The 11,969-nt window shown below is 45.6% G+C and overlaps 1 protein-coding gene across 1 annotated transcript in view; it reads right to left on the bottom strand.

Moving 5' to 3' along the window:
• Positions 1-11,913, bottom strand: part of cep170bb (centrosomal protein 170Bb) — a 24,685-nt gene extending 12,772 nt beyond the window's left edge. The window contains exons 1-12 of the mRNA XM_020659779.3: positions 11,507-11,913; positions 8,925-9,062; positions 8,632-8,721; positions 8,475-8,553; positions 8,227-8,285; positions 8,031-8,148; positions 7,540-7,641; positions 5,239-5,754; positions 2,637-3,715; positions 1,923-2,099; positions 1,645-1,762; positions 1-1,180 (exon numbers count right to left, since the gene is read on the bottom strand). The exon at positions 1-1,180 is cut by the window's left edge and continues 548 nt beyond it. Of these exons, the coding sequence (XP_020515435.2) occupies positions 1-1,180; positions 1,645-1,762; positions 1,923-2,099; positions 2,637-3,715; positions 5,239-5,754; positions 7,540-7,641; positions 8,031-8,148; positions 8,227-8,285; positions 8,475-8,553; positions 8,632-8,721; positions 8,925-9,029 (3,623 nt within the window). The 5' untranslated portion in view covers positions 9,030-9,062; positions 11,507-11,913. The remainder of the gene's footprint in view (positions 1,181-1,644; positions 1,763-1,922; positions 2,100-2,636; positions 3,716-5,238; positions 5,755-7,539; positions 7,642-8,030; positions 8,149-8,226; positions 8,286-8,474; positions 8,554-8,631; positions 8,722-8,924; positions 9,063-11,506) is intronic.
• Between the last annotated feature and the right edge of the window lie 56 nt (positions 11,914-11,969).

The following is an 11,969-nucleotide window of genomic DNA, read 5'->3' as shown; positions in this document are numbered from 1 at the left end:
TGCTGGCCCTCTGACAGATCCAGAGATCCCCGGTTGCCAGCACTGCGGCGCATTTGAAAGCGTTTTGCTGCTTCTGCCTTATTTGATGCATCTGATGTCACCTGGCTTCTGCGTTTCTCTGAAAGCCGTTCTCGTGCCGTGAGTTGCCGTCCCTTCTCTTGGATGGATGGGCTGGAAGAGGACTTCTCCTTTTGGAGGCTGCTAATGGCAGGACGCTTTTTAGAAGCAGAACTAACGGGAACATTTTTGCTGCTCACCTGGCTCACAGTGCTGGCAGTGTCCACATCTGACTCACCAGACAGGGAGTCTTCCATGTGGGTGGAGGAGCCTCCTTTCTTTGAGCTACGACCGGATCCAGATGAGGGGAACTTTGCGTCCAGAGAGGACAGAGTTCCTTCTGCTTCCTGATAGAAGGACTCTGAATCCTGGAGGTTCTCCCTCCTCTGCTCCAGGTCTCTGATGGACGGATGGCTGGAGATGTGAGGGAGTTTTTTCATCTGGGTGGTGTCACATGGCTGCTCTTTGGTGAAGCTCTCCTGGCGGACGATAGATGACACACAGCTGTCTTTGGTGGGAGCATAATCCTTGTCTTGTATTTGGAGGTTGGGAGCTGAGCTGTTAGGTTTTACTCCTGTCCTCTTTGGTTCGTGCCCACTCAGGTGTCGGATCAGGACAGTAGTTGGGGGAGTTTTTGCTGGGGGTTCTCGTATCCTATCAGACTGTACTGGACTTCGAACTTGGTCAGGTTTGCTTGGACGGTCTTCAGACCCGATGTAGAAGGAGGTGGATTTGGTGGAGGGAGACACTTTATCTGCACCCCTAACCTGATTACCGGTGCCCCCTGGAGAAACAGATCCAGTTCTGACCTGGTTTTTCTTTGTTTTGTCCAGAACAGGTCCGTCATCTGATCGGCTAGCATCACTCAGGCTGTCTGGGTCCACATCATCCTGGACAGACAAGCACTGGTAGGAGTTCTGGTGGTGAGGAGCACCGGAGGGTTGGTCCAGAGCTTCCTGTCCGTGGTAAGGTTCATGACGAATCAGGATACTCGGCGGAACACTGTCCAGCTTCTCCGGAGGCACCTGGGGCAACATCCTTCTGGTCCTCGAGCTGTGGCTGGACTCGGACTCTGAGTTATCGTAGCTGAAATTTCCCATCGACCGGCTCATCAGGCGCAAATCTATTAAAATAAAGTCATGGTTAATCAGTAAAAGTGTTATAGTTCATTGGTAATATTTTCAGGATAAAGGTGTTGAAGGGCAAATGGGCTCTGAGCTTTTCACGCTTCCTACACCAATTATAAAGGACGTCTTAAAGTGTTGGGGTATTTTCAGATTTTCAGACCAAAGGTTTGCAACAGGAGGAAACCTTTTAAAGTTTTATGTAGGGGATTTTTTTATTCCTTTATTTCTACACAACAAAGTCAGAACCCTGGCCGCCCACATTGAGGACTACAGCCTCTGTAATTCAGGCGCACAATCTAACTGCCATCAAACTATTTCAGAACATTTAGAAAAGAAAATCTATGGGTTGTCCTTCTGTGATTGATCAGGTCAGCTTATGGCATCATCTTAGTGGCTGCCCTGACACCAGGCCATTTAGCACTATTAAATCATTTATTCACAGAAAGACTTTGAAGAGCACCTTCCAGACTTTCCCCTTGAGGTGGAGTGGAACCAGGTTCAGCATAGCCGTCTGCTAAGCTGGCCCAGCGGGAAACCCATTTGGGTCCTTCCAGACCTGCTGCATTGGAAGGTGGAACCTAGACAACACAGAGAATATTATTGGATTGATAGAAGTGCGAGACAAAAGAGAACAATGAGACTTGACAGAAAAAGTGAGGTAAACTGAGGGAACAACACAAATCTGCATGCACTGGGATCAGAACATGCTACACAGGTCCAGTTCTTCAGTGGATTTACCTGCATGGGGCCTGATGGGGGGCTGCTGATAGCAGCTGGGTTAAAGCCATGCAACAGGTCCACAGTGCTACCATTGCTAGGCAGGTTAGCTTGCTCATCCTTTGCTTCGTTTATTACAGGTCTATACACTCCTGTGCTCACACCACTGTACTCTGGAGAGTCGAGGACACCAAACACCTGTCAGAGCACAGAGCATGCATGAGGAGGGGAGCCGGACCACAGCAAGAGGAAGGAGCAACAAGGACAAGAGGTCACATGCATGCCTGAAGAGATACATAAAGAGACTCTTTATTTTAAGACGTCTCATCTGAAGAAAGTTCCAGTTCTCTTGAAGGTTATGGACTGATCAGGAAGAGACAAAGATTGGCCAACCCTTTAAAATACAATGACTCAAACCTTTTTCTCCACAACAGACACAATAGCAGCTTCGTCTGTAGGACCATCATATGAGGAATACTGCATTTCTGTATCTGTAGCCTCTCTCAATGCACAGTTACTTATGTGATTGTTTTAGCAGGAGGGCTGTTTAACTAGAGTGGTTTGCTACTTTGGTTATTTAACAATGACTCCAGTAGTTCTTTCTAAGGTAAAATATCTTTCTACACACTACTGTGGTCATTTAGAATCAGTCTAAGCTATGACTCCTCCTCTCTCAAACATGAGTCTGTGAGTGGTTGTTGGCTGAAAACTCTGGCGGTCTAACTTTGAGTTCACCTGATCGATCATGTTACGAGCCTCCTCCACCTCTTGGTCCTGGGACTCGGTCTCGATGGTGTAGGTCCCGGCGTCGCTCAGGCTGTCGTCCTCCTCGTTTCTCATCATCCTCGGGGAACCTCTGAGGTCTCCTGCACGGACGCCCAGGGGCACCATGGGGGACATTGGGGGTCCAGATGAGTGGACTGGAGAGGCGGTCTGGCCCACAGCACTGCAGGGAACTGAGGACTTTGAGGTTGCCGGAGGAGGCAGTAAAGGGGAGGTTGGGTAGGACACTGAGGATGCTACAGGAGGTTCCTGCGGGGAGGGAATTCTTGCATGAGCAGGCGACACCATCACTGGGGGGGCAGACATCGGGGGTGGGGACATCTTGTCCCTCGTTAAGGAGGAGTCTTGCTGACCAGAATCCTTCAGAAATTCAGCAGCGAACTCCTGAGCCAGCTTGGACTTCTTGCCGACGCTACCGAAGGGTCTGATGGTGATCCCAGAGGAGGAGCGAGAGGAGGAGCCAGAGGAGGCCGTCTCCCCTTCCGTCTTCTCCCTCTTAAGAGAACTCGACCTCTGTGGGCCGCTGTGGCCCTGGCCTTTCAGAGGAACTGTCACCTGCTGGGTGGGGGGGATGTGACCATGCACAGATGCCGGCCTCTCGCCACCTTTCCGCCGCTCCAGCTTGGCCTTGAGGGCAGAGTAGGAGTCGGCGTGGGCGGGGTTGTGCGTGAAGGACTGTGAGCGCTTTTTGCGCGGGTTGTCGTCAAAGAACTCAATGATGAAGGCCTGCTGGGGGAGGTGCTCTGGGGGGCCCTGTATTGGGGTTTCTGTGGTGGGAGACTGAGCCTGTGGAGGACTCTGGGACAGGGGCCGCTCAGGGGCCACAGGAGAGGCCGGGGCCGGTCCAGGTGGAGAGTACTGCAGGTGGACAGTCTGTGCTGGAGGAGGGTGGGGGACGGGCTGAGGTGTGTGGGGGATCTGCAGGGACGCCTCAGACTGCTCTGACTGCACCGAGTGGTGGGATTTACTCCGGCTGCCTTTGAGTTCCGGTTCCTCAGAGTCACTCTGGGTTCCATCGTCATGATGATGACCTGACAACAAAAAACACCACCTAGCCGTTCAGCAGCAGTTTTATTTATTTGGCAATCATCATGTTGGCACCCATACAAAGTGAAAAACAAAACAAAAACAAACAAATAACACCAAAAATTGCCACCATGTGTACAACCTATCCCACCAGTGTTATTTGACATCATTTTGTTACTATACTGTCTCCATGTTTTTCTTTGTCCTGTTTGTTTGAAAAACTGTATTGTACCACAGTTCCCCTCTTGTTTGTATCTCTTTTTTTTATTGTGTGAGTGTGTGTGTGCACGTTTTGGTGAATAAAAGAAAAAAAAACTTTATATACACGTCCCAGAAAAGGGAATCAGTCAAAATCAAAACATGCAACATGGATGGAGTTAAACAGAATAAACATGAAACAGACGGATTTCTTTAAAGAAGTCCGACTGACCCACACTTCCAGCATGAATAGTGTGTATGTTGACACACCGCCCACGTGAAGTCTGACAGATATTAGACTTGTCTATTTTTACAACGAGCCATGTGTGCTTCTCGGCCAGATCAGAGGGTCCTCATATAGACCTAATACAGCAGTAAAACACATTTCACCAGCCATTAATAAAGACACACTCGATGTGCAGAGACAGGACTGACAGCAGCTCTGCAGTCGACATGCAGCCGGTGTCATCACATCAAAGAGGTCAGCAAGGCAGCCGGAGATATTGAATCCCCCGAGAGAAGAACATGGGCTGGAAACAGACTATCAGGAATTGTTTACTACAGGTTCTGCTTCTTTTTTTTTTTTTTTTGCTGTATGTGAATGTTTTTATGCTGAAATGATTAAAACTGACATCGACTGAAACTCCAGCGCTGCAGTGACCTTAAAATCTGACCAGGCAACCAAAGGTGATGCTGACATAAGAAGACAGCCCAGTCACAATAAGAACTGATGATTCTGTCACTGAGAGTGGAGCTAAACATGTTCCTGCTAATGGACACATCACACAGTGTTTAGAGTCTGAAGGTTGAGATCAGATTGTTAGAATCTTGTTGGTGCTTGAGGACACGTTTAGGCTGGTGTAGTATTATTGGAGGATCTTGATTTCATGCAGCTATTTAAACAGACATGAGAGGAGCATGTCACTGATGTGTGTCCACATCAAGAGCTTTAATTTAATCATAATAAATGGGTTAAAAGGACGCTGAAATAACAACATCATAAAGAAGAATTGTAAAATGTACAAAGTCAAGCTTTGTGAGGTCCATCTGCAAAAAATGTTTGTTTTTTGAATGGAGTTTGGTTTCCAATTAAACGTTTGGACATCAGGACTTAACGCTGGCAGACTTTTACAAAACAGGATCAAATGATTGATCATCACCTTTTGAAGATCTCTGCTGTGACTTTCAGATCTGTGAAGTTTATTTATGGAATCAAGGTGAAACTAGAAATCCAAACCCAATCATCAGAGATACAAAGAGGCTCTTTTTTATACCATCCAACATTAAAAACTGTGTACTGGCCCTTTAAGGACACCAGGTGAGCTCTTACCTTTCAGCGTCCTGATGTTCATGGCGAGGTCACTCTTTGTGCTGTAAACGTCCTCACAGGTCGGACGTCTTCTCATCATGCTGACATCACTGTGGACCAGCCAATCGGCCACCTTGCTCTCCGCTGACATCACCTCTGCCGGCGTCGCCGTTGCCATGGCGGTCTTGTTGGGCAGAGCGTGCTGCTTCCTCTGGCGGGTGGAGAACTTGGTGACGTGGTCTTTGATTTTGATCTTGCCAGGTAAGCAGTCGTCGAACTCGATGGTGAAGGAGGCGTGGCTCTGAACCACTGGCGGGGTCGGGGTTGGAGGGGAGGGCGGGGCTTGGGGCGTGTCCGTGTCCTTGGTGGGGATCTCGTGAAGCTCCGCCCCCATGGGTTTGGGCTGCTGGAAGTCCTTTGTGGGGATCTCGAAGTAGCTTGGTTCCCGTTGGTATGAAGGGAAGAGTGTTTTCTGCTGGGGGTCGGTCAGAGCGCCGGAAAAGTCCGGATCCAATGCCGACAAATCTCTGTGGACGTCTGACAGAGCAGAGACTTTGATTACTGCAGTCATTATCCAGATACGACTACTGCTACTATCAATATGACTACTATTACTGCTACTATCAATATGACTACTACTACTGCTACTATCAATATGACTACTACTACTGCTACTATCAATATGACTACTACTACTGCTACTATCAATATGACTACTATTACTGCTACTATCAATATGACTGCTACTACTGCTACTATCAATATGACTACTACTACTGCTACTATCAATATGACTACTATTACTGCTACTATCAATATGACTACTATTACTGCTACTATCAATATGACTACTACTACTGCTACTATCAATATGACTACTATTACTGCTACTATCAATATGACTACTATTACTGCTACTATCAATATGACTACTATTACTGCTACTATCAATATGACTACTATTACTGCTACTATCAATATGACTACTATTACTGCTACTATCAATATGACTACTATTACTGCTACTATCAATATGACTGCTATTACTGCTACTATCAATATGACTACTATTACTGCTACTATCAATATGACTACTACTACTGCTACTATCAATATGACTACTATTACTGCTACTATCAATATGACTACTATTACTGCTACTATCAATATGACTACTACTACTGCTACTATCAATATGACTACTATTACTGCTACTATCAATATGACTACTACTACTGCTACTATCAATATGACTACTACTACTGCTACTATCAATATGACTACTACTACTGCTACTATCAATATGACTACTATTACTGCTACTATCAATATGACTGCTACTACTGCTACTATCAATATGACTACTACTACTGCTACTATCAATATGACTACTATTACTGCTACTATCAATATGACTACTACTACTGCTACTATCAATATGACTACTACTACTGCTACTATCAATATGACTACTACTACTGCTACTATCAATATGACTACTATTACTGCTACTATCAATATGACTACTACTACTGCTACTATCAATATGACTGCTACTACTGCTACTATCAATATGACTGCTACTACTGCTACTATCAATATGACTACTACTACTGCTACTATCAATATGACTACTACTACTGCTACTATCAATATGACTACTACTACTGCTACTATCAATATGACTACTACTACTGCTACTATCAATATGACTACTACTACTGCTACTATCAATATTACTACTATTACTGCTACTATCAATATGACTGCTACTACTGCTACTATCAATATGACTACTATTACTGCTACTATCAATATTACTACTATTACTGCTACTATCAATATGACTGCTACTACTGCTACTATCAATATGACTACTATTACTGCTACTATCAATATTACTACTATTACTGCTACTATCAATATGACTGCTACTACTGCTACTATCAATATGACTACTACTACTGCTACTATCAATATGACTACTATTACTGCTACTATCAATATGACTACTATTACTGCTACTATCAATATGACTGCTACTACTGCTACTATCAATATGACTACTACTACTGCTACTATCAATATGACTACTATTACTGCTACTATCAATATGACTACTACTACTGCTACTATCAATATGACTACTACTACTATCAATATGACTACTACTACTGCTACTATCAATATGACTACTACTACTACTACTATCAATATGACTACTACTACTGCTACTATCAATATGACTACTACTACTGCTACTTTTAAGACGTTTTAATGAAAACCACCATTCATGTTTTTAATTGAAGGTGTGTTTTTTACCTGCGTTAGGCTCATCGCTGCTCTGAACCTTACTCCCATAATCCTCCTCTCCCCACCACGACGGCTGACCGTACAGAGGAGTGGGCCGCGACACTGGAGCTTCTGCAACATAGAAGTAGTTTAGTACTGCAGTTCTGTTTGCAGTGTGTCTTTGCAGAATTTCAGTTGTACCTTGTGTCAGACTCTTCGTTTGTTTAGGGTTGCATTATTTTTGCAGTACGGTTTGAAGTGTATTTTTTGAAGAGTATTTCTGCAAAGTATTTTTTTGCAGATTATTCTTTGAAGAGTATTTTTTTGTCGATTATTATTTGCCGAGTATTTATTGCAGTGTATTTTTTGCAGTGTATTTTTTTTGCAGAGTATTTTTTTGCAGTGTATTTTTTTTGCAGAGTATTTTTGGTAGTGTATTTTTTGCAGAGTATTTTTTGCAGAGTATTTTTTTGCAGAGTATTTTTGGTAGTGTATTTTTTGCAGAGTATTTTTTGCAGTACCTTGTGTCAGACTCTTGGTACTCGGGGTCTTCTCGGCTCGTGGTTTCTCATCGGCCTCCACCTTGTTTCCCTCTGCAGCCTTCAGGCTCATCTGCAGCTGACTGCTGTACTTCTCATGCTGCAACAACAGGAGGTGCTGTGACACAGTGTCTAATCACACACACACACACACACACACACACACACACACACTGACCTTCAGAGCCTCCTCTGGAACTTTGTGTTGACTTTTCTCGAGGATGTAGACGTGAGAATGTGAAGAGACCGTTAAGAAAAAAACCACTCACTTTGTCAGAACAAACAAATCAACTCCATAATCTATGAACCCTGAACGATCGTTTAACAGCCAAACACTGGACTTCCTGCTGATCTTAACATGAACTTTACCTGACTGTTGATTTACACACACACACACACACACACACACAGAACACAGGAGGATATCGTATCCGAAGCGGATGATGTCGGACAGTTTGAGGGTGATGTAGGTCTGATCAGGAATCCTCAGGTCGTTCACAAACGTCTGAAACATAGAAACATAAAGTCACCTTCACTCTGCTTCATACTGCCAGCTGTGTGTTTGTTTGTGTAGTAGTCTCACCCCGTTGAGGCTGCCCAGGTCTTTGACCAGGTGTTGGTCTGTAGTCGGGTTGTAGTTGATGACGGCATGCTGTTTGTCCACACTGCGGGACTGAAACAACACAAAGATTTTCAATATGAAAATAAATACTGCAGTTCCTCCAGTGTCCACTAGAGTCTGTCTCCTGCAGTGAGTCAGTCCTCATAGAGCTCCATGTTAAAATGTCTGTGTTTCATACAGACTCTGAATCGGTGGATCTGATTGGCCGCTGTGATTGGCCGCTGTGATTGGCCGCTGTGATTGGCCGGTCTTACCTGCAGCATGAGCTCACAGTCCTCTCGGCCCACAAAGATCATCTCTCTGGGGAGGCGGTGTCGAGTCCCCGAGCTGCTCACCAGGAACCACGAGGTCACACTCATCTTCACAGGCCTGCTGGGAGACCCCAGTGCATCCTGGGAAACCGAGGATAGAGAGAAAGAGAGAGAAAGAGAGAGAGAAAGAGGGTCAGACACAAGACCACACTAACCGAGACCAAGACAGACCCAAGACCAGAGTGCTCCGACAAGACCAAGACATTTAGGGATCTGGACCGAGTGAAGACCAAGACCAAGACATTTAGGGATCTGGACCGAGTCAATACCAAGACAAAGACATTTAGGGATCTGGACCGAGTCAAGACCAAGACCAAAACATTTAGGGATCTGGACCGAGTCAAGAACAAGACCAAGACATGTAGGGATCTGGACCGAGTCAATACCAAGACAAAGACATTTAGGGATCTGGACCGAGTCAAGACCAAGACCAAAACATTTAGGGATCTGGACCGAGTCAAGACCAAGACCAAAACATTTAGGGATCTGGACCGAGTGAAGACCAAGACCAAGACATTTAGGGATCTGGACCGAGTCAATACCAAGACCAAGACATTTAGGGATCTGGACCGAGTCAAGACCAAGACCAAAACATTTAGGGATCTGGACCGAGTCAAGAACAAGACCAAGACATGTAGGGATCTGGACCGAGTGAAGACCAAGACCAAGACATTTAGGGATCTGGACCGAGTCAATACCAAGACAAAGACATTTAGGGATCTGGACCGAGTCAAGACCAAGACCAAGACATTTAGGGATCTGGACCGAGTCAATACCAAGACAAAGACATTTAGGGATCTGGACCGAGTCAAGACCAAGACCAAGACATTTAGGGATCTGGACCGAGTCAATACCAAGACAAAGACATTTAGGGATCTGGACCGAGTCAATACCAAGACAAAGACATTTAGGGATCTGGACCGAGTCAAGAACAAGACCAAGACATTTAGGGATCTGGACCGAGTCAATACCAAGACAAAGACATTTAGGGATCTGGACCGAGTCAAGACCAAGACAAAGACATTTAGGGATCTGGACCGAGTCAATACCAAGACCAAGACATTTAGGGATCTGGACCGAGTCAATACCAAGACCAAGACATTTAGGGATCTGGACCGAGTCAAGACCAAGACAAAGACATTTAGGGATCTGGACCGAGTCAAGAACAAGACCAAGACATTTAGGGATCTGGACCGAGTCAAGAACAAGACCAAGACATTTAGGGATCTGGACTGAGTCAAGAACAAGACCAAGACATTTAGGGATCTGGACCGAGTCAAGACCAAGACAAAGACATTTAGGGATCTGGACCGAGTCAAGAACAAGACCAAGACATTTAGGGATCTGGACTGAGTCAAGACCCAGATCAAGGCAGAATGAGACCGAATCAAGACAAAGACCAAGGTAGGGTGAGACCGAGACCAGATCAAGACCATAAATATCAGAAATCATCTTGTTTAGGGGGCGTGTCCCTCACGTAGACCGTCACACCGGGACGGAGTTCAAAATCAGATGAATTGAAGTTACTTGTTCTTTTAGAAAGGAGCGTTTGTCTTCTAACGCAGTACCAGTAATGAAGACCGATCAGTGGTGGTCCTGACCGGTCTTCATTTGAAGTCTGTCCCACTGAGACCGAGTGAAAATGCTTTTGATTCCGAGACCTTCAAAAAGGGGTCTCGAGGCCGGTCTTCAGATATTATATTATTATAATATTCTGAGGTGAGAAATTCTGTTTATTTGATGGACAGACCCTTGAGATGAACCAAGGGGGGGGGTCATGTGATCAAGGTCATGTGACCACCCTGACTAAGGAGGTCTGATGATCAGATCTGACAGAGAGGGAGGCTCTCTCAACAAAAACTACAACAGGATTTAAAAATTCATAAAAATGATAAAAATAATAAAACTGCTCAGGAAGCTGTCAAAATAAAAGAGAGAAAATATCAACATGCAAAAAAGAACAGAATCACTAAATAAGAAGTGGAGACGGGCTGAAAGTAAAGGGAGGACCACATTTAAATAAATACAATTATAATATATAAACACCCGTATATGAATACAAGCAGGTGCATATGTTTCTGTTAGTGATCTCATCTGTTTGAAGAGCAGGGCAACCTGTTCACCTCTGTGACGTCATCACCATCTTCATCCTCACCTTCATCAGCACTGTGACTGTGACGTCTCAGATCACCTGAACGGGGACACACCCCGGACTAAACCTGTCTGTGGACATGACCTGACACACCGCAGTCATATGCTCCACTAACACACCCAGGAACATCCAACCGGGCCTCAGCGCTCCATCCGCGGCTACAAGGCCGGACATGGAGCCGCTGGAGGAGCCGACAGACAGGAGGAAGAGAGAGAGAGACAGAGAGACAGACAGGCAGAGAGACAGGGGAGAGAGAGACAGGAGAGGCAGAGAGATAACGGGAAAGATAGACAGGAGGACACACAGACAGGTCTCTCTTCCCTCCTCCACGCCCTGCCTCCTCCTCCTCCTCCTCCTCCTCTTCATCTCTTACCTCCGCTCCAGATGCTGCCGCCGCTCCTCTGCTGGGATGGATGCCGGGGTTGAGGCGCTGTGAGGCGGGCAGACCATGAGCGTTGTCCCGGAGTGGAGCCGGTTCAGGTGAGAGCGGAGCGAACAGAACCGGAGCTGATGCTGCTGTTATGGCATCTCCGTCTCCTCCTGACGCACCAGCAGCCACCCGCTGCGTCAACACACGTCAACACGCACAGCCGCACAGGAAGCGACACCGACGAGCCTTCAAAATAAAAGCTCCTGCCTTGACTTCTGTATTAAAATGTATTTATTTAGATTTAGGACGAATGTGTCGACTTCCCTGAAGGCGTCTGAATATTATATCTACAGGTATTACAGGAAGTCAAATCCCTTCACAATAAAGCGTTTATGATGCTGGGCTCTTATTCTGAAGGCCAGCGGGTTTTCTTGGTTCTTCAGCTGATCAACCTGTATACACACAC

This window comes from Labrus bergylta, chromosome 15, assembly GCF_963930695.1.
Source record: "Labrus bergylta chromosome 15, fLabBer1.1, whole genome shotgun sequence".
NCBI classification, from domain to species: Eukaryota; Metazoa; Chordata; class Actinopteri; order Labriformes; family Labridae; genus Labrus; species Labrus bergylta.
This window is presented reverse-complemented; position numbering and strand designations above follow the sequence as displayed.